Here is a 13159-nt window from a genome sequence, read left to right on the forward strand (position 1 = left end):
TGTTTATGAATCAATTCTCATGTATAGTTTGATGACTACAATAAAAAGAATCCACAAAACTCATTCAAACAGCAAGGTATACACAATCACTTATATGATAACAAAAGATCATGGTGCCTACTTTTGATATCATGGTACACATCTCTTCAGACTGCATACATATAAATTGCACAATGCTTATACAAAACAATGTCGATGAAATTCACCTAACCACAAAAAGTATTCATAATCAATGGCTTATGAATAAAGTTTATGGCCTATTTTTGGCATGGAGGTGTGGTACTTTTCAGGATCCATGCTGGCTCAAGCATTTGTCGATTTGTCATGTGAATATTATCAGGGTTCAACAACACACCAAATTAAAAAATGGATGTTGTTCTGTACAAACTGCATGTGCAATGAATTTCTTCGTTTGATATTTTGATGTATTGTGAGTTACAAGAGATATTAATAATCACAAATTGAAACGAACAACCATTTCTAATAAGCAAAGTCACAATATGAATGTACAATCATGTATAAAGTTAGCGCCCTTACACAAGAGCTAAGTGTTACAAAAACCCACTTATAACTTGCCTAAGACCAAAGAATGGTTTAGATGCAGTTCAGATGAATACATGTATATACTTGTATATGTGCAGACACAAATACTTGGGGCAGTACAACAGCTCATCTCTTCTCTGTAGTGGCAAGCTAAAAAAGATGCCTTTAACCAACAGCCAACACACACACACACACCAAGTATATGTACTCTTGGGACAATTCGAAAGAAAATTTCATTGGTGTCTATCCAGCCTTTATTAAGAGTTTGGATTCAAACCTTTTTAAGTGAAAGCTGTGCAGGATGCAAGCAGAAGTTCTACTTCTGTAAGTAAATTCATGAAACTCAAACATGAAAGCAGATTGTGGCAACCTTGGGCCAGTAAAAAAAGGAAAGCATTTTAACAAGTTTTCAACCCAAACATGTCTCTCATCTACTGTAAAATGATGTACCATCCCTATGCATGCCCCCCCCCCCATCTGACTTGGATAAAAACTAGTAACACGATACTATCGCCATCATATGAAAAATGATACTGATGTCTTAATATGGATGCATAAGTGTGAAAAGAATCAAAAGCATGATAACTTACTGTATCTTGTGATGACTTAGGTCATCCTCCCAGTTATTGATATGTTGTGCCAGCTGTGCAAAACGATTCTTCCTCTTACCAGGCTCGGGAGAATGGTCTTTCCGTTGTTCAATGGTTTGCTGCAACATGGCGGGAGGGGCTTCATCTCTTCCATTTTCCTGGCCTAATCAAAGATTAAATGATATATATATTCCTACTGAGTATATTCTCCAACAGTCCTATCAAGCCTGTTTTTCAAAGTATCACCACCATATGATGACTAGAATGGGGCAAGTTTAATAAGTGTGTGTGTGATTTGGATTTTTAATGTAGCTTTAACAATTTTTCAGTCATATCGCTATGATGTTTGCAGTGTGGCAGTTTATAGTGATATGTAGCATGGAGACATCATGCCTCAGTCATGCAGCATGATGTCCCACCCAGTCACATTATCCTGACACAAGGCTGACCAGTCTTAACACTAACTCTGAATGCTGAGTGCCTAGTGAGGCAGCTGATAGTACCATTTTTAGAAGTCATTGGTATGACTTGGATTGGGGTTCAAACACATGACCTCCTGCATCCGAGGTGGATGCTCTAAAAACAAGGCCACCGGAACAGTGGCAAGTTTAATAGGAGTCAAAAAAATTATTAATTAGCAGACATGCCAACCCTGACAAGTCGGTCTCAGTAAGGCAGTTGATTATTTTCTGTAAGAATGACCAGTTTTCAGTAAGGTGTAGCAAAATATCAATATCTGCTTCTGTAAAGATGGAAAATGTAATTAAAAGTTTAATGCATTGACGATAAACATTATGTTCAACTGAAAAAGTTTGTAAAGGACGTATGTACCACTAGTACAGTTGCACAAACTCTAGTTCTAAACCCTATGCAGATCAGTGGCTTGTTGCTAACTTGACATAATTCTTTTGAAATTCTTTTCCATTTCAAATGACAACAATCATATCTCCCGCTACGAGACATACTTAAATTGGCACGTGATGTTCAATAAATGTAATTGTGTCCTTTCCAGCTTTTTTCCACAGGAATCTGAATACTAATTTTTTATTCTACTGTGTTGCTTATTAACACTTTTCTAGAAGCTTATTATGATGGTGGAAACGTCTCAAGAGCAAAAACACACTAAATGGAACCCCTCTTGAAACTGAAATATTCTTCTGGTTTCCAAGTTCTTCCTTCTTTAATTTCAATACAAAATGTTCAGTAAACCGAAATCCCACTACTCTTAAAATTTAAACAAATTTTTTAGACTGCAATCACAGTTTTGAGGCCAGTCATCAGTCCAGAAATATATTAAGCCATGCATGAAGTAAAACAAAGCCTGGTACATGCACATTACATCAAGTGTAAACAATAGGCCAATGAGTAGCCTTTACACATTGCAGAAGTAACAGCTTTCAAAGCTGAATGTTTTCAAACATAGTTACAATAGTTAAGCAGATCAATGGAGACCAAATTTATTTGCAGAACATCTATGTCCGATACTATAAATAAATCCTCAAAAATCGAAACATTTTATAATCTATAACAAGGCCCATATTCTCACCTTTGATATTTTTCTTGACCAACACTTCTGCAAAAAATTCCTTTCATATGTGATAACTACTAACATTTTAAAGTTACATAAAAGTACAAACGCGAGTGGACAAACAATATTAGTGCAAATGCTCGAAGTAGTATGGATATCAGCATATTGAGCAGGCACTAATCAATATAAATATTTTGTTTCCACTAGGGTTGCGCTACTATTTGCACCTTGTACTGGCAAAAGTCAGTACATGACCAAATTTTACCAGTACATACTCTAATTATTTAATCTCATTAATGCATGGTTTATCACTTGCATAAAGTGGAGAAAATTAAGCTGTAAACAAAACTGAAGAATAAAAAAATGAATGAGTTACTGAACTGTCTTCAAAATGGAACACCACGACACTATAGATCTTTCCACACATCATCACAAATTTTATCTGTAATTCAATAATTTATCAGAGCAGCCACACAAAATGTAGATAAAAGTACCTTATTCATTTTAAACAAAATATTTAAAATGAATTAGACACTTTTAGCTACATTTATTGATGCTTACCTGAACATTGATGAAGTAACAGATAGGATAAAATTTGCGATACTGCGTCGATCAGACTAAAGTCCCCCACCAAACAAACGTGGTTATCAATTTATTTTGACCAAGAGTAAGTAATAAAACAATGGTATACAAAACAAACTAAATGAAGATTCTTCAGTACAAATGGAATGAAGCAGAAAGTGACTGTTGGGATTATGTGACAGAATGACGAGTGATCTAATTTGTATTGTTTCATCCTGAATAGTACATGCCTGGATCTGACCACTGCTGTCTTGCCTGCGTCAGCACAGTCAGTCGAGACTTGACTCCAGTGATGGCTGGAGTGTCTGGATGAACAGCGTTTTCCACCTCCCTGACACAATGTCTCTTTGGAGAATCTAACAAAGCAAAAAACAAACAAATTCTAAATATGTATTCAACTATCACCAAATAACTACTATGCATGTGTGTGTATGTATGTATGTATGTATGTGTGTGTGTGTGTGTATATATATATACACACACATACATATATATATACATACACACACACAGTAAAACCTGTCTTGAGAGACCAGATTCTCCATGTACAGATTTATATATATACACACACATACATACAAACACATATATACTTATATACATACTCACAAGTCAAACTGCAAGAACACAGCTCTGCCATCACATAATGCACAGGCAGATAAGAGTTCATTAAGAGTACTCAGTAGAACAAACATAGACCACGATATGACAATAGATCAAGTTCAATGTCATTAGCAGTTGGACTTGACTTGTAAGCAAATATATACAGAAATTACAATTGAGAAGACAAAAATTTGGTATTCTTACCATTCTGACTCAAGCATTTCACTGTTTGCATGACAGCATTTGAAGTTCATATTAGTTTTAGAAAAAGTGACCTTTCTCTTCTATCAGAAGAGGCTCAGCATTCATGTTGCTTATTAGCATGGGTTTACAGTGATCTAAATGACTGATGTCCATGTTGCAGAATCCTTAAAAAAGCCAGGGTTCATACAGAATTCTTAATGATAAATTCAAAGACTTTTCCAAAACTTTCAAATACCACAAACAGATTTCAAGACATATTTTCACAAACGTAAGTTATGTTATATGAGAAAACAACGAATACAAAATACTACAATATTGTTTAATGATGAAATTCAAAATATAATTAATGAAAAGAAAGAAACCAGGAAAACTCAACTACATTCAAATCTAACAACATTGGGCAATTTTATCTGTAATTATGAAAAGAAATCAAAATGTTTGAGTTTATTTCAATTTTCAAAGACATTTAAAGACCTCAGTGTAATCTGCTTGATTTTCCCAAACTTTCAAGGCATTGAAAATGCTACCTCATTTTCCCCAAACTGTGTAAGAATCCTGAAAACCCAGTTACGTCATTCAGTTAGCTTTGTCAATTTTTTGCAATAAGCAAAAAGTTTATTCATCTAGATCAGGGGTGGGCAAACTGCGGCCCGCCAATGGTTTTCATGTGGCCTAGGAACAAATCATTCGCATTGACTCTGATTATCAAATAAATGTGCTTCTTTTCAAGTCTAAGTTTTCAAATATTAACAGAAAATTAATTATGATGTTATTTAGAAAAACCTTTTGTTTTTGCTATTTCAAATATTAATCATTTTACTTAATGAACTATGCGGCCCACGACAAGGTGTAAATTTGTGTACGCAGCACTTGCACTGGAAAGTTTTCCCACCTCTGATCTAGATTATGATTACCCTTAGGCCAAACACCCAATGTGTTTCTGGTCAGTCAATCATCCCTGGGTATAAAAACTTTTTTAAATACAAATTCCCAAAATCGATTTGTGCATCTGAGCATCTTTTATATCTAATGGTTCTGGTTTAGCCCAGTACTTGAAGTGCTTAGTACATTATATATACTATTCATTATTTTTATATATATATATATATATATATATATATATATATATATATATATATATATATATATATATATATATATATATATACACACTCAATAAAACCTATTTAACTTCTCTAAGTTTAAAACAGTACAATCAGAAACTCATATTTTTGGGGGTGGGGCCATAGCACCTGATAGTGATTAAGCTCACAATTGTTTATATTGCAGCGTGGGATTTTTCTGCCATTCTCAAAATAGCCAGAAAAGTCAACAGTATCAGTACTTTAATGATTACAAATGCCAGAAATTACTTTGTGGAATTCACAAATAATGCTTCAAAGAAACCTAACTATGATCTAACTTCCATTCAAGATACGACTGAAGCTTGCTTTTTTAATTTATGCTTTATTTAAATCAATACTGATAAAATAAAAACTAGAAGTTTTAATACTTACCCAACCCACCTAATTAAATCAGAACCACACATTTTTATTTGGCCTTACCATTCAAAATAAAAATTTCCCCCATTAAATTATTATCTATTCCCCTCAATGCTATTGAAAAGAGAAATAATTGGTACTGGAACTATATTCACCCATTTTCAAGAAAGGTCTCTATTGATCTTAAAAAATTGTAAATTAAGTAAGGGCAGCAACAAGTAGCCAAGTGTTGAATTCATCTCGGATATTCTGCTGCAATAACTACACCTTCAAATTAGCTATGTTGGTGGACATCATCAGAGTCAGACTGGGCCAAACAAGAAAAATATATGAATGTTTCCTCTTATACTATAGTGACACAAGTCAGAAGATGCCTGAATGGGCAGGTTAAAGCATCTGATATACTAATGTAAAACGTAGACTGGTTCCCTGACCGACTCCAGTGAACCTAATGTGAAACTGATGCAGATCAAACATGAACAAGCGAGTTTCAGATCTCTCCTCACCAACCATATGTCCATAATATTCGCTATTATTCCGTAGGCTTTTACTTACAGGTCATACCAGTTAGAAAGACTTACAGTCAAACCATAAGGTTTTGTTGATACATGTATATGAGTTAGTATTTTCTATGGAGTGAGTATTTTCTAAGTTATATTATGACGTGAAATAATTTCAAAACTTGAAGCTACAGTTTTACTGATTAGTACATACACTGATAAAAAAATATCAATGCCACTCTAACATCAAAACTTGGAGGAAACACTGCTTTTAATGAAATGAAATCACATAAAAATTAAACACACCAAATGTTATATTCGTAATTTCCAATTGATTTCATGTGGGTAGAGCTTGATGTATGGAAGTTTAAGATTGCTGGATGAAATAGTAACAAGCTACCCTGTGCCAACCACCACATGGGTGTCAGCAAAATCATACTTTTCAAACCAACCCCAGCATCAAAATATCTAAAATGGGGTTGGAAGGGTTGGAGGAAAACTTGGACATTTCTCAGACATGAGGCTGCAGGACTGACACTTAGTTGAACAGCAGCATTATATTTGCAAGCCGTATGTTGATTTCATTGTTAATTCCCTCTTAAATGTCAGTACTCCTTCCCTAAACATTTACAGTTGTATCAATGCTTACCATCATCTATTAAGTTGGGCTGAATGATATTATGGGATGTATTTTCCTCAAGTGTTCTCTTCCTTGGGGCAGGATCAGGGGTTTTTCCAAGCTTTTCATTCAGTCGCTCCCGTCTTAATCTGGTCTGCTCCAGTAACCTCTGTCAAAACATTAAGATGAATAAAGGAGAACCTAACATATCCGAATTTCAACTCATACAATGTTAACACCAGACTTCAGTTCTGGGTCACAGCTTATGGGATGGGGGTTTACTTTCAGAACATCACAAGTAGCTGCCAAATTCTGCAATGAAAATTAGTCACACATCTGATTTTAAATAGTGTACCAGAACAATGATGAACTGGAATTCATGGCCCCATGTCTGTGTCCTATCCAAGTCATTACACATTAAGAAACACATGAAAAGAGTTAATGTTTAGTTCCTTAATTACTGTCAGCATGTTTTTGTTTTGTAATTTCTAGCTGTTTGTTTTTGTAATAGTGTCATCATGGTACATGTTTTTGTGTTATCAAATAATGTAAAGCACTTAGACCTCCTAAAAATTAAACACTGTACTATGTCCGCATTATTATCATCAATTTTATTCAATAATCCCTCCTTTACTTAATTTTCTATTTTAGTCTGATAAAAGTTTTGATTTAGTACTCAATCAAAGAACCCTTTGTTACCAAAGTTCACCTTATTGATATCATTTCTACATCTTCAAAAAGGCATATTCATTAGTAGAGTTCTGCAATTTCATAGCAAAATTCTGCAAATTACAGCACAAGCCACCATATTTTCTTTTTTCCAAATTCGGTTTAAATTTGAACTGAATTGATATCTGAACCTCTTAATCATCCTTGGCAATTCTGATCTTCTTTTGTACCCATAGTTAATAAGTAACCATCTAAATTTTATAAATAAGGTTTTAGACCAAATCTGTGATGTAAAACTAATTTTCTTGTGCAGAAATCATCATTCTTTCATTAAGTGACCATGACCTTTGATATTTTAACCTCAAAATCAAAAGTCTTCTTCCTTACCCCAAGTGCAAGCTATACATAAAGTTGTGTCCCCAGGTAGCCAAAGGTAAAAGGCACTCGAATTAACATATCAATGACATCTCACCTCTATCCACATGGGTTTGAGTCTTGACTTCTGCCAATGCAGGTATGTTAGCAAGCTTGACAGTAGCTTCCCTTGAGTTGCTGGTTATTGCACGGTTCTTCCTCCACCATTTATTAGGGCATAACCGACTTTTGATCCGGAAATCGGATTCCACCGGATAGTATGAACTTCCGATTAATCGGAGTCGGACAAGGCAGGAACGACCGATTCGGATAATAAAAATAATAAAGTTGAATTTCTATAGTACCGTGTCTAACACTGCGTGTCATTTGATAGTGCGTTAATAAAGTTAAATAAGAAGTCAGAAAAGTCCAATATGGTCAACACAACGGGGTGAAACGATAATACTTGAGTTAGACCGAAAGATTTAAATTTATTAAAATATATAATACAGTCCTACCCGTTTATGTCAACATCCTCAATAATGAAGGCATAATATTGAATACATTGACACATGCTAATGAGGTATTAAAAGAAAATGATTCCGCAAGAGGCCAACTTTATAGGACCAAACAAAAGCCTGTTTTATTTTTATTTGACCGCGACATTAAAGCATGGCGGCAAGATCAACTAATTGTTGAATAAAGTACAGGATGGAACTGGCCGCTTGCTGACATAAACGATTAAGGCGGGAAAATAAAAGCCTGGCGGCAAGATCAACTAATTGTTGAACAAAGAATGGGTCGGAACTGGCAAAAAAATAAAAAATTTCATGGATTCTTTGTGGCTTTGAACTTCGTTGCATTTTGCTATAGTCCTGCCATATCCTTCCCCTTGTGACATCGTTGTGATATGCAAAACGTGTGTAACACGGTTTAAAAAGTTAATTAGAAAAACCTTTAAATTTAGCATTTCCGATTAATTGAATCGTATCCGGAATTGGAAAAATTTAATGCCCAAAATCCGGAATCGGAAATCAGTAGAAAAATGCTAATCGGTTATGCCCTACCATTTATACTCATTATTTATGGCCTTTCATGAACTAAAAAATGGTGCTAAGCCCACAATAACAATACAAAGTTTGGTCGAGTCATGTCACAAAGAACCAATATTATTTTGCAAAAACAATTCTTTCAGCTATAGAAACCCTGACATTTGAGTTCCAAAATCAATAGGATTCTTCCTGTATTTATAACAATATATCCCTTTCTTGTGATTTAAAAGTGGCTCAAAGCGATTGGGTGCAAATCCAGTTGTTCTTCCTGGGAAAGGCATTTGTGTCCACATTATACATGCTGCAGGACATGCTGTTTTGTTACTGCCCTTCCAATAACCTAACAAAAGGTTCCAATGCAAATGCAACTGTGGTGGATAATAAAAATGAATGGCTAGAGATGCCGATGCTTAGTGCATAAATGTGCACCATTTCAGAGTAGGAGCATTTTGGAAAACTATTTTGCAGTCTTCCTATTAACTGGGACTTCACTAAAAGAAAATGTTACCATTTTAGGGCAGACAAGAACTGTAGTTAGTCTGGTTCGCTGAATAACTCCACGAAATCTAATATGAAACTCAGATCTAAATATTAATGAAAAACAAGCTTATTTTCTGGATTGTACCACAACAATCTTATTTCCATAGTTTTTGCTTTATTCATTAAAAGTTCACATCTTGAGGGTCATTTTCCTAAGACTGAGGACAAAATCATATGGGTTCACAGGTCTACTTTCTGACTGCCATTTTAATAGTGGATTTTTCTAAAGTTAAAAATAAAGTCTTGTTTAAGTGGTAACTGAATAAGTATTTTTACCAATTTGCAAATACAATAATGTAATATAGGTGTACCCTGTTATAATTTATTGCAATGTATAATTTCTGCTGTTCTCTTTTAAAGTCACATGGTCAAAATACACAGCATACATCTCTCCATCCAAACATACACTTTTAAGGTTACCAGATTTGAAAAATACACGACACACTGTATTTCATATAATTTTTCATACACGAAAAAATAATTATTAATTTCAGTATACAAAAATCTATATGTAAAATAAATAATTATCATTTGGTGGTATTGACCATGTATGAAAAATAAAGGGGTCGTACCTGAACAAGTTCTATAGAACACACATTACTCGACAACCTAACGGTACAAACGTACAAAGTAAACATATTTTCTGTCTCATTGTGCTCTCAATTCAAGAATCTAATTACGATAAAAATAAAAGCACTCAAAATGATTTTTGTTGTTATTAGTGAATGAGATGTAGGATTATGTCTCAGTGTGTAAGCTTGTCTGCATTTAGAGCATATGTAGCTGTAATGTTGGCAAAACGATTAAGATGGTTTGAACATGTATTAGTTATGGGTATTATGTACTGGTAAATTGTATGCAACGAGAGCCCACGTTGTCAAGAAATTAAATGCAACTTGTATTTGTACAGCAACAATCTCATCAAATTAAAAAATAATAATAAAGAACACGAAATCACGTTTTAATTAATGGATGTGATTATGTGTGCATGTGTGTGTGAGATGAAATAAAATTTTGTCAGTATACAGGACTGTATTTATTTAGGGTGGTTTTTATTTGTAGCTTTTGCAAAGAGAAAAAAGAATATTTTCAGTTACCTGACGATTGTAATAATCCTCATGTATTTCTACGTTATTCCACTATCAATATACAGTTAAATCAACAATTCTTTCTTGTATTAATCACAATGTACATTGTCACAACAACCACATGACTATGCAATGTTATTTACACGGTAATTAAACATGCTTAGCACTTTGGTTATCCAGTTGAAACCAGATTGAGTGCAAGAATAGATATTAGAGGTCAAATCAGCAAGGCTATCACTAAGGAAATGAGGCTCTCTATAGGACTCACAGTATTAATTCAGTTCCCATAGTAAACCTATGCAAACACCATGATATTAAAAATTCAAAAACTTACATTTTTTTAATGCGTTGAGGAAAGGATATGAGCCACTGCATTTTCTGGACCTGCACGTGTTTGAAACATGTGCTTTTAATTCTGCACCAAAGAGTCAGGTGCTAATTTTAGTAATGAGTGTTCCAAATTCAAGACTGTTAAAGGACTAAAATTCCATCAATAAAACAATGCCTCTATTCTTTTTTTCATTTACAACTAGGATAAGCTCTCGAAGGATTCTTTTTCCTAAACCATAACTTAACATTATTAGCCAATCCTGGTCAGCCAAACCCATATATACTTTATTTTATGTTCACCCATTTCCAGGCTGGTTCCCATTTTTCCATATCATTAGTACCGTGTGTCCTTTAGGGAAATGAAAATCTGTCAGTGTGCTATTGAAGCTGTTGTTTAATACAGTAGATGCTATAAGGACAAGTGATCATACGCAGTACTTGTTATTTGAACTTGCCAATAAAGATAACAGTGGGGTATATCATAAAAAATATTTGCAATAAAATGTTAGATATATCCAAGTCAAAACAGAACAATCACTTAAAAGATATATATATATATATATATATATATATATATATATATATATATATATATATATATATATATATATATATATCGATTTATCAGAGTGTGACTTTCAAATTTACGATGGAAAATGACAAGGTTTTTCTATTTTATGTTTGTATGACTATAATGAAACAGTAAGACTAGTTGACCAATGGTCTGTGGTCTTCACTTTAACAGGTACTGAGATGTAATATCCGTTGGATAAGAAAACATCAAACTAATTTTAAAATGCACGCTGTGCTTTGTTACGGTGACAGACTTAATAAGGACAACTAAATAACGACAATACTTAAAGGTATGGTCTGTGAAGTCCTTTGTCCATTTGTTAATAAACACCAGTAGATATTGTAATGACAATAAGAGAGCTTATACACATAGGCGCCCACAGGATTTTTGGCAGGGTGGGGTCAGTCAGTCACAGCTGGAAGAGTTAGTATAGTAAGCAGTCTGAGACTAAAGCTGATATATACTAAACCTTTTTTTTTAAATACATGAATCTTCTGACATTTTCAGCTTCATTTGCATGATTAAACTTGTCAGAATGAATATATATATATATATATATATATATATATGTTTCAGTATGATTGGGGGATCATGTGACCCCCCCCCAGACTTATGTGACAGGCACCCATACTTATACACCAATCAGTGTATCTTCTCACCAACAATTAATTATTAATGTTTGTAACAATAAAATGGCAATACAGTATTTTCGATCTTTTTTTGCAAATGTAAATCTTCTTAGAAATTTTATGTGCGATAATTTAATGTATTTTTTCTCTCGAAAAATACAAAGTGAAATGTACAAAAAATTATGATGCATTTAAATATTATTATTTTGATAACTGGATTGTGCACAAAAAAATACATCAAATATGGTAGTTCAAGTAAGGTAACCAATATATTATAAATATATATACATATACCACGGCTTTTAATGTGAAGACATATAACAATGTGATATACCAACAGCCAGATTGTTTTATGTCCATGGCACATTAATACACATATAAAATATAACATTAACTTCTTTGGAATTATGATGGTTTCATTATCACATATTTATATTTCCCCCCCTTAAACCTTAAGATATAACGCTGGGAGATGTCCAAAAATTTAAATCTCAAAATAATGAGTTGTCAAAATTTCTGACCCCCTCAAAAGAGGGGAACTTGAAAAATTTACTAAAAAAAGGAAATATTGTCTATAATAAGTTAAACTAAATAAATGTTACGGTATTAATAAATTTATACAAGTAAATAAAAACAGACTTTTAAAACGTGTATTCATTTTTTTCTGTGTATGGTAATTTGAAATAAACTGTCTCTGATTATGCATTAGAGCCTTCACATCACTTTGGTTTACTCAAAAATATAGGCACAATCAGGATGAATCAAAAATGCGAAATGTGTGTGCGTATCAATTGTTTCAATTTCAGATATTTTTCCTAAAACTGAGCAGGAAATTAAAATTTGAGATTATACTTAACACTTTGACAGGATGGCAATGGGTTAAGTCGTATTTATAATAGGTTGGCACTGAAAATCACCAAAGTAGCAGTTCAGACATCTATACCTCATAAGCTGGTGATCAGTCTTATTAAAATTACATATCTTATGTGTGTGTGTGTGATTAGGACTTTCTAATGTAGCTTTAACAATTTTTCAGTCATATCGCTACAATGTCTGCAATGTAGCAGTTTATAGTGATATCTAGCACTGGGGCATCATGCAACAGACATGTGGCATGATGTCCCACCCAGTCACATTATCCTGACACCGGGCCGACCAGTCCTAACACTAACCTCTTAATGCTGAGCGCCAAGCGAAGCAGCTGTTAGTACCATTGTTGTACGTCTTTGGTATGACTCGGCCAGGGATCAAA

At 33.8% G+C, this 13159-nt stretch overlaps 1 protein-coding gene across 4 annotated transcripts in view; it reads right to left on the reverse strand.

The window, feature by feature from the left end:
• LOC149780329 (uncharacterized) overlaps positions 1-13159 on the reverse strand; it is a 90782-nt gene that overhangs the window by 74316 nt on the left and 3307 nt on the right. For all 4 annotated transcript variants that reach the window (XM_089937202.1, XM_089937204.1, XM_089937203.1 and 1 more), the window contains exons 2-4: positions 6702-6840; positions 3474-3599; positions 1134-1296 (exon numbers count right to left, since the gene is read on the reverse strand). In XM_089937202.1, coding sequence (XP_089793328.1) covers positions 1134-1296; positions 3474-3599; positions 6702-6840 — 428 coding nt within the window. The remainder of the gene's footprint in view (positions 1-1133; positions 1297-3473; positions 3600-6701; positions 6841-13159) is intronic.

This window comes from Sinohyriopsis cumingii, chromosome 16, assembly GCF_028554795.1.
Source record: "Sinohyriopsis cumingii isolate HCF-2022 chromosome 16, ASM2855479v2, whole genome shotgun sequence".
Classification (NCBI taxonomy): domain Eukaryota; kingdom Metazoa; phylum Mollusca; class Bivalvia; order Unionida; family Unionidae; genus Sinohyriopsis; species Sinohyriopsis cumingii.